General features: G+C 41.4%; 1 protein-coding gene across 17 annotated transcripts in view; it reads right to left on the bottom strand.

The window, feature by feature from the left end:
- The window catches only part of SMYD3 (SET and MYND domain containing 3), a 770,143-nt gene that overhangs the window by 209,793 nt on the left and 542,293 nt on the right, over positions 1-18,057 (bottom strand). Inside the window, exon 1 of one of the 17 annotated variants that reach the window (XM_063666368.1) lies at positions 15,029-15,047. The exons of 14 other annotated variants lie outside the window; for them this stretch is intronic. Coding sequence is in view for 1 of the 3 variants with exons in the window: in XM_054446980.2 (XP_054302955.1) it covers positions 6,050-6,079 (30 nt within the window). In the remaining 2 variants the exon portion in view is untranslated. Of the gene's footprint in view, positions 1-1,722; positions 1,742-6,049; positions 6,110-15,028; positions 15,048-18,057 lie in introns of those variants that run through there. 2 more of the 17 variants (XM_054446980.2, XM_063666396.1) reach the window with 2 other exon arrangements.

The following is an 18,057-nucleotide window of genomic DNA, read 5'->3' as shown; positions in this document are numbered from 1 at the left end:
TTTTGTTTCTTATTCTTAATTGATCAAACACACAATATCTTTTTCAAAATAATAGCAACAATGTACTCAATTATGTATGCATATATATGCTTATGTATAAATGAAATGAATGACAGTGATGATTCCAAAGATGGGAGGGAAGAATTGGGAATATTTTGTTATTATAAGATATTTGCACTACTGATAAAGCGGTTTAATGTTATTTGAAAATGGACTTGGATTAGTTGTAAGTGTATATTGCAAACTCTACGGCAACCATTTTAAAAAGTAAAAAAGTATAATTAATATGCTAAGAAAGGAGAGAAAACAGTATCATATAAAATCCAGCTTTATTCAATTTCCAAAACTTGGAAGCAACCAAGATGTCCTTCAGTAGGTGAATAGGGAAACTGTGGTACATCTAGACAACAGATTATTCATCACTAAATAGAAATTAGTTATCAAGCCATGAAAGGACACGGTAGAACCTTAAATGCACGTTACTGTGTGTAAGAAGCCAATCTGAAACAGTTTATACGGTATGATTTCAACCGTATGACATTATGGAAAAGGCAAAAGTATGAAGATAGTAAAAAGATCAGTGGTGGCCAGGGATTAGAGGGGAGGGAGAGATGAACAGGTGGAACACGAAAGATTTTGGGGGCAGTAAAAAAAGTCTGTATGACACTGTAACGGTGAAGACATGCCATTCTACATTTGTGCAAACTCACAGGATATACAACACCGAGGGTGAGCCCTAATGTCAACTAGGGAGTCTGGGAGACAATGTGCATTAAATGCAAGTGATTCCATTTGTGACTAATTTACCCAAATAAAATAGCAGAAAGCAGCTTTCAGTGGAATGGTTAATTTAAGGCAACAGGCAGGAGAGTGGCATGAACTACTATTTTCATATTTCCATTGCTTACTTTTCACTTCCAGTGAATATTTAACTTTTGAGCATCCACTTTGTGGCTTAAGGATGTTCCTAACTTCCCCGAAGTTTGCATCCGTGACCAGTACACTACAGTATTTATTCACAACCCTGGGAAATATCTATGGGAAAGTTACTGTTCCCTGAACCAAATACATGAAAATCCAGATTTCTCTACTCCCTGACAGTTTATACAGATAATGCTACTTCCCCCTCAATTTATCTGTACTCTGTTTCAATCTGCACCCTGCTGTCAGAACAACATCAGCCCACAGCTCTGAGCACTTTAATCCCCCCTCAAAAAGGGCCCCCCTCTGCTCACCAGCTCCATGCTGAAGCTTTCATGTCCTTCTCATGATATAACCCCCATCTACTGAGACACTCAGTTCTCCTCAAATGAATCTACTCTCCATTCCCTGACTATGCTGCAGCGTTCTCACCTCGGTGCCTTTACCTAGGCTGTCTTCCATCTGAAATGCCCTTTACCAGACTGCTGGAATGACCATGCTCCTTCAAGGCCCAAGCGCCTCCTATTTTAAAACAATAATGGTTAGAACTCTCCATTTCAACAAAATGATGCAGAATTCACCTTATATTGAAAAAGGCAGGTAGTGAAGGAAATTCAATTTACAATTAACAATGCATCTCATCTAAACCACTGTGAGGTAAAGAAAAGGTAAGGACTTTAAAGTCAGATATTCATGGATTTAGCTCCCTGGTCCGGCATCTTTTAATCGTGTGACTCTGGGCAAGTTATTCAACCCTTCTGGAAATGAGTTTTCTCCTCTATAAAATGGACATAATGGTACCTGTGTCGCAAGTGTGGACTGTAGACACAAATCACACGTTTCCCATATTCCATTTAATAATTCTGTGCTTTCCTCATCTTTCCTGCGTTGTAAATTTTAGCCTTCTCAGGTCTGTGTCTTTCTCCTGTGGCGTTCATCAGTGGAGGCTTAGTTCCAAGTGCTGGTGGAAGATGCCTCCGTACACTGTTAAGGAGGCAATGCTTTCTCTTCCTATCACTGATAATATTCTGCATCATAGGGCTATGAGACCTCCAGGCTTCAGAGATTACCACTGTGGAGGCAACCTCTAAAAAGTATGTAATTCTGATTTTCTTAGTTAATAATGTGTCACTCTGGTAACACTATTTAAATGGGTCTCTATTTTCTCAAAACATAAGTACTTGTGAGCTCTCTTTGTTAAGCCAGAAGGGGAGGCAAAAGAAAATAACTTTGCTAATTTTCTTATTTAAATTGAGAGCCTTGGATCCATGAAAATTAACACAGGTTTGCTGTGAGAATTAACCACAATAATTAATGACTATTCAGTGGCTAGAACATAAAAGATAGCCAGTGTTAATGAGACCATCAACAATAATACAACTGCACAACTTCTACTAACAATAATGACGTGGATACTGTTCTGCCAGACCTTCCAGTCCACATGCCTTTGAGGCCTTAGCCAAGACTTTTCTCTACTGGAGGGGTAAAAACCACTAAGCAAAGCCTCGCTTGTCTGAGTCAGCTGAGTCTCATAGCCAGGGTATTTGTCTGACCCTGTTTTCAGTGCTGAATTTGCCATCCTGTTGTAAATCAGTCAGCACAAACTCAGAAACATACCCGTTCATTTACTTAACAGCACACAATCCTTCAAAGGGCAAAGTGGTTTGAGGAAATCCAAACTAACCAAGGGGGGAAAAGGCCAGGAACACGGATTCCTCTGCTGAAGATAAATGGTGGCTATCAAATCTGCACACAAATCCCTGAATAAATACCAACAGCATTCCTTCGTGTTGTTTTGAAATTCAAACTACATTAAGAAAAGAGCAAGGTGCCTTACTTTTTGACACACCACTAAGTCTTCACTCCATCAGAATGCTATTAGCATTAGTGGCAGATTTTATTACCTCTCTAAGTGTGTATAAAAACCAATTGTCTCTAAAAAGTATTATTTTTGTTGACATTTATCATAAAGACTATTAAAACAACATATAAAAATGTCAATGTTGACTTTCTTCACAGAAATAGAAAAAACTACTTTAAATTTCATATGGAACCCAAAAAGAGCCCATATAGCCAAGACAATCCTAAGCAAAAAGAACAAAGCTGGAGGCATCATGCTATCTGACTTCAAACTGTGCTACAAGGCTACAGCAGCCAAAACAGCATGGTACTGGTACCGAAACAGAGATATAGACCAATGGAACAGAACAGAGCCCTCAGGAATAATACCACACATCTACAACCATATGATCTTTGACAAACCTGACAAAAACAAGTAATGGGGAAAGAATTCCCTATTTAATAAATGGTGCTGGGAAAACTGGCTAGCCATATGTACAAGACTGAAACTGGACCCCTTACTTACACCTTATATAAAAATTAACTCAAGTTGGATTAAAGACTTAAATGTAAGACCTAAAACCATATAAACCCTAGAAGAAAACCTAGGCAATACCATTCAGGACATAGGCATGGGCAAAGACTTCATGTCTAAAACACCAAAAGCAATGGCAACAAAAGCCAAAATGGACAAATGGGATCTAATTAAACAAAAGGGCTCAGCACAGCAAAAGAAAAGTATCTGAGTAAACAGGCAACCTACAGAATGGGAGAAAAATTTTGCCATCTATCCATCTGACAAAGGGCTAATATCCAGAATCTATAAGGAACTTAAATTTACAAGAAAAAAACAACCCTATCAGAAAGTGGGTGAAGGATATGAACACACACTTCTCAAAAGACGACATTTATGCGGCCAAAAAAATATGAAAAAAGCTCATCATCTCTGGTCAGAGAAATGCAAATCAAAACCACAATGAGATACCATCTCACACCAGTTAGAATGGCAATCATTAAAAAAATCAGCAAACAACAGATGCTGGAGAGGATGTGGAGAAATAGGAACACTTTTACACTGTTGGTGGGAGTGTGAGTGTAAATTAGTTCAACCATTGTGGAAGACAGTGTGGTGATTCCTCGAGGATCTAGAACTAGAATTACCATTTGACCCAGCGATCCCATTACTGGGTATATACCCAAAGGATTATAAATCATTCTACTATAAAGACACATGCACACGTATGTTTATTGCGGCACTATTCACAATAGCAAAGACTTGGAACCCACCCAAATGCCCATTTGTGATAGACTAGATACAGAAAATGTGGCACATATACACCACAGAATACTATACAGCCATAAAAAAGGATCAGTTTGTGTCCTTTGCAGGGACATGGATGAAGCTGGAAACCATCATTCTCAGTATACTAACATAGGAACAGAAAACCAAAAACCATATGTTCTCACTCATAAGTGGGAATTGACCAATGAGAACACATGGACACAAGGAGGGGAACATCACACACCAAGGCCTGTCGGGAAGTGGGGCTAGGGGAGGGATAGCATTAGAAGAAATACCTAAGGTAGATGATGGGTTGACGGGTGCAGCAAACCACCATGGCACGTGTATACCTATGTAACAAACCTGCACTGTTCTGCACACGTATCCCAGAACTTAAAGTATAATTAAAAAAAAAAAAAAAAGTCAATGTGTCATTTGAGTAGCTCATTGCACCCAAACTGGCTATTGTACAATTTCAGTTCATACAATCTATTAACAGAACACACACGCTCTAGTCTGGTTAGAATGCATTATTCTTCCTGAGGGAAAACCTGAGCTTAGGTTGTTCTTCTCTCTGAAACATCCCCACTAACGGGGATGTCCCTTGAAGGCAGCAGGGACTCTACCTTTTATCTCTAAATCTCTGGAGCCTACCTTGGTGCCTGGTACATAGCAGTCACTCAATTCATGGTTGTTGGGTTTATTTTTTTTAAAATAGCAGCTATCATTTAACCAGATGCTGCTTTGTGGGAGGCCCTTTGCTTACATGATCACTAACACTTAACTCTGTGAAGGAGGCTAACTAATCCTGCCTTACAGATGAGGAATCTCAGATTTAGGAAGATTAAGAAACTTGTCCACAGCTACATACCTGGTAAGTGAGTAAAAGATTCAAACTCCAAAGCCCAGCTTTGCAGAGTCTGAAGAAACACTATGCTGTACAGAGTCTAGTCACCTATAGTCACTGTTGATCTTGTCAGTCTCGGGCACCACTGACGCCTCACTATAACCATACCAAGTGGGAAGGGGGCACTGATCTGAATGTATTCTGACCACAGACCATGCCCTAGAATGTAAGTACCTGGTACAAGACTGTTTTCATTATTCTCACTCCTGTCTCCTAAAAGCAGGCCAGAAAACCAGTTTTTGATTGATCAGAATTGCACTCTATTTTCATTCTGATACCAAGTCCTGAGACACCTTAGCTGGCTAGGTAAGTCTGGTGGTGGGAGACCTGCTCTTGAAGCCATAAGCAAGTTGACTATGTGAATTTCCCCTGTAAACTCCACACGGCTCTATGACAACAACACAGTGTTCAATGGTATCATGGTGGTGAAAAGAGCACAGATTTTTAAATCAGATGTAACAGAATTAGAATCTGGACCTCCCCCTTACAACATAATCATCTAGGGTAAGTTGAGTTAATTAACCTCTCAAATTTCTAATTCATCAACTGGAAAGTGTGCAGAATAATCTGCACATTGCAGGATGTGGTGAACATTGCTAGGTGTTCACCAACATCTGTTCTCCCTTGCCCCCAGGACATAGGCCTGAACTACTTCTCCCGTTTCCTCCCTCAACCCCTGGAATCAGGCACAGCTACATGACTAAGTTCTCTCCAACTGAGTGGAAGTGAAAGAGTTGGGAACTGCTTCTGGAGCTAAGCCTTGAGACTGTGGGCTGGCCCTGCTGGGCTCCTTTTTCCACTTCTTGTGAAGGCCTGAGGGGCAGTGGAACAACACCATGGAAGGAATCCGGGCCCTGAATAACAGCATGGAGTGGAGTCACCCACCCACCTGGTACATACATTACACAATCAATGAAAAAGAAATAAATGTCTATCTCCTTTGAAGCTACTCAATTATCATTCTGTCCCTTTGTTACCGGAACCTGGCCTTACATTTGCCAATAGTGTATTTCCACCTATTATAATGCCTGGCACAAATTAGGTGCTCAATGAATAAATGATATCATTGTTGCTGCCGTCACCACTACTGCCATACGTACCATGCAAAGCGGTTCCCTTCTCACATACATTGAAGGCTCCAGGGCCACAGACACCAACTGCTGCCCTTAGATACAGAAAGGAAAGTTAATGAAATGAAGATGGCTCTGGAGGAAAACAAAATCAAAACTTTCAACTCTAGAAGAAATAGCTTAAAGCACATGCCCTATTGAAGGATCCATCACTTAGCTAAAACAGCCATAATCGTTGTTGCTTTTGTTAGGTATTATGTTTTTGAGGTTATAGCAGGAAAGCTTATAGACACAGCACAAGAAGGAATTTTAGGAAGGCATATAATTGGGGTGTCCATGTTATACACAGGGTGTTCACCCAATCTGCAAATATTTATTAAACGATTCACCAAATATTTATGAAACCAACAAGGTACCAGGTAATTTGCTAAATGGAGGTACAGATATTAGCCTCACCCTCAACTTTCACAGGAGTTTTATCAAAAAAAACAAATGAAAATAAGTAGCTTATTGTGTACATGTGAAAAGGGAAAAAGGAGAGGAACAAAAACCACCCATGTTGTGAGGCTGCATGAGAGAGCAAACATACCAAAGAATCTTGCTTTATTTTCTCAGCGAAAAGAGTTCTAGTGCACCCATCAGTTGCTCATGTAACCAGACACTGTCCAAGGAGCATCAGACCATCCCAACTCAAGGACAAATGTCCCAGTTAGCCATGGCTAAAGAACACTTCCCTTAATAACGTCCTTCGATTGGCACAAGGAAATCTACCTATGTGAGTACTTTTTTGGGGGGTTCAGTGAGTCACTCACAGACCTATTTCTCACCAAGTCATTCAGAAATGTAAACGCCCAGAAAAATAAATTTTAAATATGATAGGACTTTCTGGATGTTAAATTCAGTTTCAGAGTATTTTCTCATATGAGAGTCATTTTGTAAAATAGACTTTTGCATCTTAACAAAATTATCATCATTAATACCTGTGCTTATAGGTCTAAACAGTTTCAATCAAGTCACAAACTAAATCAGGCTGCCCTTCCTCTAGACCCTGACTTTTGCTAACAGATGCCACTATCTGTTCAGGCACCCTCCTCTCTCTTCCCACCTCTCCCAAAGCCACTCCCACTGTGAGTACCCTCACTCTGACACTCATGTAATGGAAGATGATTTTTCAATGAGAAAAAAATCTCTCTTTAAATGACATTTTTCAAATTTAATATGACTAAGTTCTGCCCCCAAACCTACTCCTTAGATGGGAAGATTCATTCCCATCTAAGAGATGACAGATATTTAAAACCTTCCCCTTTTTCTCTAATCCATGAGCAGTATTACAAAACCTTCCCCCTTTTCTCCCCAATCTATGTCATCCAGTCTATCAGAGTCACGACAATTCTGACCCCAGAATGTATCTTGAATCTATTTCATTCTTCCCATCTCCTATGCCAACCTCCTAAAGCCATCGTCTCTAGCCTAGGGAAAGCCATCATCTCCAGCCTAGTGAAAGCCATCGTCTCCGGCCTAGGGAAAGCCATCGTCTCCAGCCTAGGGAAAGCCATCGTCTCTAGCCTAGGGAAAGCCATCGTCTCTATCATCTCAGCCATCGTCTAAGAGTGTTATTGTGACACTCTTAACCTCGTCTCATTCTTGACCCCTTGAATCCATTCTCTATATACTTCTCTAGATAGAATCAGAATCATCTTTTTATAAACATGAAGGATTCAGTCACACCCACATTTCAAACATTTTGATGGTTTTCTACTGCTTCAGAATAAAATTAAAACTTCTTCAAATGGCCTAGGAAGGCTCTGCTTGATCCATCCTCTACTACACAGCAGCCATCTCTGCTCCTCTAGCCTTGCTCCCTCATGGCATGGCTTTAAATGCCACCATTGGAGGAAGCCCATCCTTGATCACAAAACCGAAAATAGGGGCCAGGTGCGGTGGCTCACACCTGTAATCCCAGCACTTTGGGAGGCTGATGCAGGCGGATCACTTGAGGCCAGGAGCTTGAGACCAGCTGGGCAACATGGCAAAAGCTCATCTCTACTAGAAATACAAAAATTAGCCAGGTGTGGTGGTACATGCCTGTAATTCCAGCTACTCTGGAGGCTGAGGAGGGAGAATTGCTTGAACCCGGGAGGTAGAGGTTGCAGTGAGCCGAGATCGTGCCACTGCATTCTAGCCTGGGTGACAGAATGAGACTGTCTCAGAAAACAAAACAAAACAAAACAAAAAACCCCAAAACTTAAAAGATTCTCCCTTGCATGAGCATCTTATTTGCCCTCCACTTACCACCATTTGTAATAATTCCTCTTTTTGCTTCCTTCCTGCCCTGTTATTAACACCTCTGAAGATAGGCCCCATGCAGGGAACATACTACTTTCATAGTGCACTCGGCTGGCAAGCACTCTTTCTCACTTTCTCTGTGTTTGTATCTATGTATACACAGTATATCTGTGAGGGAGATATTAATATTATTCCCATTTTACAGATAAAGAAGATGTGAAGCATAAGGAGGGTAAGCCCCTCTCTCCCTCAGGCCACAGAGCCAGGTGGGAGCCCAGGCAGTCTCACCCCAGCATCCTGGCTCCTGTCACCTGTCATTTATCATCACTATACACTACGCCTGGCTCTTTGTAGGAGATCAGTGAACACTGGCAGAAGGAATCATGAAGTAAACTCTTCCAAGTCAGAATATCCAGAGACATTTGGTTCCTCTCTAGGTGCTCTTACCCATTCCTAGTTCTACTATTTATGCTGGGAGGCATCCTCTGTCCCTTACTAATTGATAAGTTTGTCTAGGGCAAGAATCGTGATTTATCCATCTTCATGCCTCTCATGATACCCAATAGCAGGCGCTCAAAAAACTTTTCCTAGTGTGTGCAGGCATTTAAAACTCAGTAGAAATTAACCACAATTGCAATAAAGTAAAATTCAACTAAGAGTTCCCATAAAAAGTAAGTACAACAGTCACCATTCCAGTCATTTATAGAGCTGATCTGAATCCAGAGGTAATGTTTCCAGAATTAAAGAGCTGTTTTACAGATTGCGTCTTTCTACTTCATGCGTGGGTAGAAATCATCTTTATTAGAAAAAAAAATTAGTGCGAGAGGGCAGGAGGCAGAGAGAACTATTTCAAAAGCTTTTTCCCCTGTTTGTCCTAAATCCTCCAGAGCAGGCAGTTAAATGTTGAGTCCAGCGTTTCAGAGCCTGGCCAGTCCATTACAACAGGCCTTTGTAGTGAAAGGCAGAGTGGCCTCATCCAAGCTTTGTCTCTCATCAGCAATGCTACCTGTGCTGGCCTTTCCCCCTTACTTCCCAAACTCCTCTCCCATTTCTCATTTCTGCTCCCATTTCCCCTTGTTCCCTCCAACACTACGAAGGCAAATTATGGGGCTCAATACTGAGAAGTCTTTCCACATTATTGATAATAAATTTCTTTCCTGGGAAACACCTGGGAAAGAGACCAAAAATTCAGGAGAGTACAGCCTAATTTGAGGTATCTGTCCATTCTTAACAGGTATGCATTGTTAAAAGCATGGGACTACTACATCAGAGAGCCCTTTTATGGAACGTGGCTCTCTGCTCCATGAGTGGGTGTAACTAATATTTAGTGAAAAGAAGAGTCTCGGCATCTTAATGAAAGAAACCTAGATAGGAAATGAGTCATCTAAGCCCTCTCTCTCTCATCACCGTCACTACACAGAAAAGCTTGAAGAAAGAAGGAGTCAACTCAAATGCCCAAGGAGGGCAATGGCAACAGAGATTTGGGAATCTCTTCCAGGGTAAAAACAGCTGGGATGGGCTAGAGATGAATAAGGAAGTTCCATCCTGTCTAAAGGTGTCTGTTACCGGGTGAATTATGTTCCCTCCAATAAGAGTATGTTGAAGTCCTAACCCCCGGTACCCTAAAATGTGACCTTATTTGGAAATAAGGTCACTGTAGATAGAACGAGTTAGGAAAAGATCACACTAGAGAGTAAGTAGGCCCCAAATTCAATATGACTGGCATCCCAGTAAGAAGGCGGCCATGAGAAGACAGACACAAGGAGAGTTCCACATGAAGACGTGGGCAGAGACTGGGGTGATGCAGGTACAAGCAGGGAACACCAAGGACAGCCTGCTGCCACCAGGAGCTATGGGAGAGACAAGGAACAGACTGCCTCAGAAGGAACTCACCCTGCCCACACGCCCTGATTTCAGACCTTTACCCTCCAGAATTGTGAAAAACATTTCGTTGTTTTAAGCCACCCTGTTTGTGGTATGTCACCATGGCAGTTTTAAGAAACGAATACAGCATCCCAACTCAGACTTAAAAAACACAAGATGACCAAACCCAGCCCCGGCAGCCAGACGGCCTTTAATTCCAACGCTCACTATTCAGTGGGCAGTCACATTTCTGTCAAAAACAAAAATGCAGTTACAAAACATTTTCTGGCTAAACAATGCATTCTCCTGGATCTCACACATCAGCAGAATTATCTTCCAGATCCCAGGGGTGAGGAGCGCAGCTTCTGCAGTCAGACATCAGTCTAGTGGACATCACACGCTAGCCCTGCCACTCGCCAGCTGTGGGGTTTGGGGAGCTCTGTGCCTCAGTCTCCTCCACCTGTAAGTGGGAATGATAGTAAAGTCGGCCTCACAGGTGAGGATTCAGGGCGCACTGGGAAGCCTGCTGAATTACAACGAGGGGGAAAACTCAGCAACCCAAGCGGCATGGTCTCTATCACAGGCTGCAGCACTGGGTTTTACTTTACTGTGCATGAATTTTCATTTGCTTTTACTCTGAACTCACCTAGGACAGGGTCCAGGCCTTGATCACTTTTGCTCTCCTTGCACATGTGTGGCAGGTAGTCAGACATGCCTCGGGAATGAAGGCAGGAATGTACTTCATCGACTCCACTCCTGTGATTGTGAGATCCCTGAGGGCAGGACCCAAGTCCTCCATCAACCCTAGAGCCCAGCACCAGGTAAGAAGCCACACAGAGGGCAACAAAGTCATTGTGTTGGAAGGACGTCTGTAGATGTATTGCTCAACTCCGCCAAGCTAGGATGGGAGCAGGAATTAAATGCTTCATTCCAATTTCAAGGTCTGAGTTTGTCTGTTTCCTTTCTGCTTATCACACACATGACATGTAGAGCAAATTAGGGTGATGCTTCCTCACTGAGGATTTTTGGGAAACCTATTAAACCCAAGGTGGAAAAAATAATTCAAGAACATGACAAATGCAGCTGTCAGTAATTCTGCAATAGTCAGCAAATGCTGAGAAATGCACTTATTTTCTACGGCTGCCGAGGTTGACTGGAAAGCTGCTTTGCAGTCTGGGAAACAAATCCCTACTCCAGACTGTATGATGTGGATTCTGTCCCACTGGATTGGCATTGTCTAGACTAGCAGTCAACAAACTACAGCCCATGGTACCTCAGCCACTGTTTTTGTAAATCAAGTTTTGTTGGTACTCCTCCCTGCCTTTCCAGTTATGTATTGCTTATGGCCGCTTTTGAGCTACAAGGCAGAGTAAAGCAGTTCTAAGAAAGACGGTATAGCCCAGAAAGCCTAAATCATTCACTATCTGACCCTTTATAGAAAGGTCTGTTGATCCCTAACTTGGAATATCCCACTGTGATTACACTTAAAATTAAGCTTGAAGAGGACAGAAACCTTGTTTATCTGGGTCAGACCTATCTAGACGATGACCTACCTGATTTTATAGTAGGTGCTCAATAAATCTGCAAAGAATAAACATGAGGCCAAATAAATACTGAGGTTTTATGACAGGTAGGGCCAACAGCACACAGTGCTAAGGGGATGCCTGCTGGGCTAGACCAGTGTCCCGAAGCTCTGCCCATTTTGAGAGGATGAGGATGTGCCACTGCTGGGTGTCCCTTGGTTAACTAGCTACCTGAGAGCCCTCTGGGAGCCCTGGGCTGCACAGACAACCAGGACATCTTCATTTTAAGAATTCAATAGCATTGAGCTGTCAGGACAGATTAAACCTAACTAAGAAGAACCTTTCAGAATCCTTTTTCTATGTATATACATTTACATCAGAAATGTTTTAAAGGAGTAAACACTTGCAAAGCGGTTTAAATTTAAAGGTTCCCTTATACAGCTGAACCCAAAACAGCTGTCAGAAACCAAACATTTATAAATACAAATGCTCAAGGTACTGAGTGAAAAAAAGATTTTTAGATCTAAAAGAAAAAGTCCAATCTATCCTGACATAACAAAAGCGAAGAAGGAAGCAGAAAAGCCAGACTTTCTGAGAATGATCCTTTAATGTTAATACTGAAAGCATGTGTAAGTTCTGGCTCCAATAAAGTTGTTTATGGTTAGAGTTAAGTAAGAAGGCGTCCTTTAACTTGGGAAATGATTACATAGAACTTGTTGCAGAAAGAAAGAATTTCATACTATTTCTCTTTTTCTATTTTGTCCCCTCAAAGAACTGTTGCTTCCATGCATCAGGTTTTCAAACCAGGCTTGGGCAGGAGAGTCTCCCAGCCCTCCCTCCAGCCTGGCTCTGGGTACAGACCCACGGTCATGGGGACCTTGAGCATGTGGGGGTCTTCTTTTTGGAGGGTTTGTGGAACTGTAGGTCTTTACATAATCCAGAGATATTCTCCCTTTAAATTTTTTGGGTAATGCTGAATTCCATCTTTAAAGAGGTGGAAGTTTTAATAACACAGTTGTAATAGAATCACATTTCGAGTTTTTGAGACAGGATCTTGTTCTGTCACCCAGGCTGGAGTGCGGTAGCACGATCACAGCTCATTGCAGCCTCCACCTCCTAGGCTTAAGTGATCCTCTGGTCTCGGCCTCTGGAGTAACTGGGACCAGCATGCGCCACTGCAGCTGGCTAATAATTTTTTGTAAGAGATGAGGTCTCACTATGTTGCCCAGGCTGGTCTCAAACTCCTGGGTTCAACTGTCCTACCTGGGCTTCCCAAAGTGCTGGAATTACAGATGTCAGTCACTACATCTGTCCCACATTTATATTTAAATAGAAGTAGCATCCTATAGTCTCAGTTTCGGAAAATGTCAGTCTGAGAGCTGATCTAATGTAATAGTAAAGGCTCATTTATAGGTTAAATACTTCCCTCAAAGAAACTTAAAATAACATTTTCTAATTCAGGTTTGTTTGTTTTTTTAACTAATCCCCTTCTAAACCCACTTAATTTGTATTTAATTCATATTCCCAATAATAAAATCAAGGTACTACAGAAACATTGCATATTCCACTAAACTGTGTTTACAATATTAACAAAATCTATTTACTCCATAGAATAAGCAAAAATTCAGACAAGAATTGACTCCTTGGGTTCGCTTTGAGGACTGTTATATTCCATTTAGAAGTAGGATTTCCTTATTTCTTTTGTAGCCACACCTTTGGAGATGTGGTCAAGCATTCTTTACATGAAATAAGAAACACTTGCAAAGTGGTTCAAATTTAAAGGTTCCCTTATATAGTTGAATCCAAGACTGCTGTCAGAAACCAAACAAACATTTATCAACACAAATGCTCAAGGTACTGAGTGAAAAAAAGATTCTTAGATCTAAAAAGTCCAACATACCCTTCCATAGCAAGGAGCTGGGGCTCTGCATGATGGTAGATGACTTCCAACGTCATCTTTCCCCCCTGCTACCACCTGAGAAGACCCCATACTGAAGGTCTCACAGAGGCAAGATGCCTCATCTCCCTGGCCTTATTTTGTGGCAGCTTTCAGGACATTGTTTTCAGATATAACTTTTCAGACTCTTTCACCCCTTGGGGGTTGTGTTCCCATATTAGAATATAAATGCATTTTTATCAAAAGGAAAGAAAATAGAAAAAGAAAATTAATGACTAGTTACAGCAAATTCATTATTTCCGCAAAAAACTAGACACATAAAAATGCTGCTTCTTTATCCAAATTCTTCACCATATTGAAATCACGAAATGAAACGACAACCAGGTTTCATGACCAGCTAAGAAACGCATTTGATGAGATCAAAAGTTCAGCACATGGCCCCCTGGGACCCATGACCAGATGCCCACGGCAGATTTTTAAATTGTTTGACTTTTCTTCTCAAAAATCTACGTCCTGTTTCGCTCTTGTTCATTTCAAACCTCCTGTGTGGGAGTGTTAATAAAATCTAACATCTGTAAATTTCTCATATTGGTTTGATGAATCCTTGCTCAAATATTCTCCTTTATTCTGGCTGTAAATGATGTGATCTCAGCAATCTCCTGAAAGTATCCAAAGATTAAGACAAAGATTTAAAAGCCCCATTGAAACCACAAACAAAAAGCCCCCAAACACCTTAAGACTGAGTCTCCCAACACAGGCTATGATGGAATTGTTTTGGCTTTACGGAATCAGTAGCAAGAACAGTTAGCTCCTGCTGAGAAGGGGCCAGGAGAAAAGTAGAATGACGGAGAGAATAAAGGTATGTTTTGGCTTAAAACTAATCCTATTCCAGGTCAATTAGAATGCAACATTTCCAAAACCTTAAGTGTGCATTTCATTTGAGTAAACTCAATCAAGTCTACTCTTTTTTTTTTTTTTTTTTTTTTTAAAGATGGAGTTTCGCTCTTGTTGCCCAGGCTGGAATTCAATGGCGCAGTCTCGGCTCACTGCAACCTCTGCCTTCTGGGTTCAAGCGATTCTCCTGCCTCAGCCTCCCAAGTAGCTGGGATTACAGGCACCCGCCACCATGCCCGGGTAATTTTTGTATTTTTAGAAACAGGGTTTCACCATGTTACCCAGGCTGGTCTCAAACTCCTGATCTCAGGTGATCCATCCGCCTTGGCCTGCCCATGTGCTGGGATTACAGGCATAAGCTACTGCGCCCGGCCCAACCCTACTCTCGTCTCAGAATTCAGTGGACAAAACTGCTTCCTAGTTCAAAAAGAAAAATTATGTCATCAGGAACAAAGTCCATCAACTTCACAACCATGCACCACAAATCTATTTGTACCTGCGCCCGCAGAAGCACCTCCCCTCCTGTGCAAGGGTGTGTGCACTCACCTGGGCCCTGGATCCCGCCGCTCCTCTTCATCTAGGACAGGAGCTCTCCACCTTGAGTGTGCATGAGAATCACCCGGAAGGCTCATTAAAACACAGGCTGCTGAGCTCCAAACCCAGAGTTTCTAATTGAGTAATCTGAAGTAAGGACTGATAATTTACTTTTCTAACAATTTCCAGGTGATGTTTTATGAGCCCAGAGCAAACTCTGAGAACAACTGATCTAAGACCTGTTACACTGATTATCCTCTCATCCCACATTTTCGAGTCTCTCCTTTCATATTGCTTCTTTCCCTAAGCATATAAACATGTTCAAATTTGTCATCTTAAAACATAAGCAAAAGTCTCCCTGACCTCCCTGGGAATGTAGTGTATTTCTCTTTCCTTCGGTACACATGTAGGTTCTTAAGAGAATGTTCTCCATACACCACTTCCATCCGACTTCTTGCTCTGTAATCTATTTGCCCTCTCGACTCTGCTGAATGTGCACATCTCATGACCCCACATGAACTTAACAGTTTCCAGGCCAATGGATACTTAAGTCCCTGTCTGACTCTCTGCCCTACCTACCATCGCTCACCTAACCACACAGCATTCCATAACCTCTCCCCATCCTGGACCTCCTCCCACCTCCTTCACTGCCTCCCTTTTGGTCTCCTTTCCTGGAATATCTGCTTTTCACCATCCCCATAAGTGCTGGGGATCCCCTGGGACCTGTCCTTGGCTCTCGTCTTCTCATGCCATACATTGTGCCTGAGAGTTCTCATCCATGCCTGTCTTTCACCTATAATCTATATCCTAATGGCTCTCAAATCTAGACTTCTCTCCTAAACTTCAACTATACAGAATGATCATCAACCAGACAATTCTATTTGTCCAACAGGCATCTCAAAGTTATCAATGCTTAAAAGTGAACCCATTAATTTCTACCTCGTTCCTGTTCCCCTTCATTTTTTACCTAACAAAATGGCTCCTCCAACTACTTAGTCATGCAAACCACCTTTATGTCCTCAAGGAAAAACATGTCCTTATGTCTCAAGCACAATCATATCCCAAGTCCCATCCAATCCACCTCTTAACTCTGTCTCAAATCTGCTCCCTTATTCCCATCTCCAAGACTGTTGCTCCAATTTGGGTCAGCATCATCTCATCTGGACCAATGTAATGTACACCATTCAGGCCTCTTAAGTTCTCTACTCTGCTGATACAGTAATCTTTCAGTCTTACAGGATAATCTTCTCTTCAGAATTCTTCAATGGCTCCCCATGGCCACGGAAATACAGTTTCAACTCTTCTGCGTGCCATTCGGCTTTTAATACTTGGTTCTTCCCTTTCTTAGCCGCATTTCTAGTCACCTCCTCATATTTTAAGCTCCAATAATACCAAAAGCTAGTTAATGATATCTTTGACTGTGGCATGCTCTCTTACAACGGAAAACTTCTATATATTTTATTCCCTCTGCTTGGAAAATTATTATTAAAATCCCTGCACCAACATGCTCTTCTTTCCAAAACCTTCCCAAATGTTCTTGACTTTGGACTCCTTTCTGGCTCTCATTCCACTTGAAACCTGCCTCCATTAAAGCAATTACCTGTTTCCAAGCCTAACACTGCGCCATTCAAAGGTAAATCCTTGAATTCCTAGTACTGATAATACCTGGCTCAAAATAGGAGCCCTACTAAAAAGTACTTTTATATAACATACATCAGTGATTCTGAACAAGGAAACACACTTCCCTGGCAGTAGAGTAAGTGAGTCTACCAAACATTGTAGGATCCTACAGAATTTTAGATAACCAACATCACATTTATTTCATCTCAACTTTAACATGTTTAATCTCTTGTTTACTTCATTTCTTCAAGGAATTGAGAGAGGACCCACTGAAACTCAGTTTGGGGATGTTAGGAATCTGTTGAAAGATTTTCTGGAGAAGTTTTCTCATTATAACAGTGTTTCTTTTCTAGTCATTAGAAGAATGAAGGGAGCCAAGGGAAGCAGATACTTTAGAGTTTTACATTTTCTGTACCTCAGTTTGTTCTCTGCCATTTCAATAAAAGACAGCTACTCCCAAATACATTTTCGCTATATGGAACTGTGCTGTTATTTCTGTAGCTGGTCCAAGTTTTATAGATTATTCACACAGCCCCCTAGTGAGCCCAGCTGCTTTTATACTATTATGATGCCATAAACAAAATTATATAACATTTTAAGGCCAGTAATAAATGCCTCAATTAGCTGACTGGAACATGTAGCATTTGGGCATTTTCATGGTCTTCAGTGACGGTTTTACTGCCCAGAAAAGCCCACCCTGTACGTTATCAAAGAACAGAAAGTCTCCATGTCTCCACTCTCGGCTGTTCCAGCATAAAGGTGACCCACCCACGCCCACAAGCAAGGCTGGCAAGAACGGGACATCGTCAAAGAGAATATGCTAAGTGCATTGAAACAGGCTGTATACGACCTTCATCAGGCTTCAAGTAGTTCAAGTTGTGCCTTACAAGTATTTTTTAAAGAAAACTGGTATAGGTAGATATAGCAAATAAACATGTATTTGAAAATCCAGAGACAAATATAAGTAAAACTTGATGAACATATTTGCATTTTATGTAAATGTCAATGTACATGTTGTGGAACAACTTGGCTCTCTGCTGGAGAGCATACCTCATTTTAAATGAGTCATCACTTGCGGATGAATAGGAAAACGCTGACAGATCTATACGAGATAAAACGGATCACAGCAATCTTGGAATCAACACACTTTTATGATGAAACCAATTCATATTCATGCCTCCAAACACAGCTTAGACTTGAAACCAAGTTGCAGAACGTCCAAAAATTCTTGAAGAATCCAGATGTTCCCATAATCAGCCACTGATCAATTTCCCAAGAGAAAAGAACTTAAACAAGGATGGGAAATTCCAAGATGTTTAATACCCAGAGGATATCTGCACCCAGAGAAATGTCACATTCAGACCACAGGAAGCTATAGCTCTGCTGTTCACTGATGTAGTCAGATGTCTAGACTTTTATGC

This window comes from Pongo pygmaeus, chromosome 1 (assembly GCF_028885625.2).
Source record: "Pongo pygmaeus isolate AG05252 chromosome 1, NHGRI_mPonPyg2-v2.0_pri, whole genome shotgun sequence".
In the NCBI taxonomy this organism is placed as follows: Eukaryota; Metazoa; Chordata; class Mammalia; order Primates; family Hominidae; genus Pongo; species Pongo pygmaeus.
This window is presented reverse-complemented; position numbering and strand designations above follow the sequence as displayed.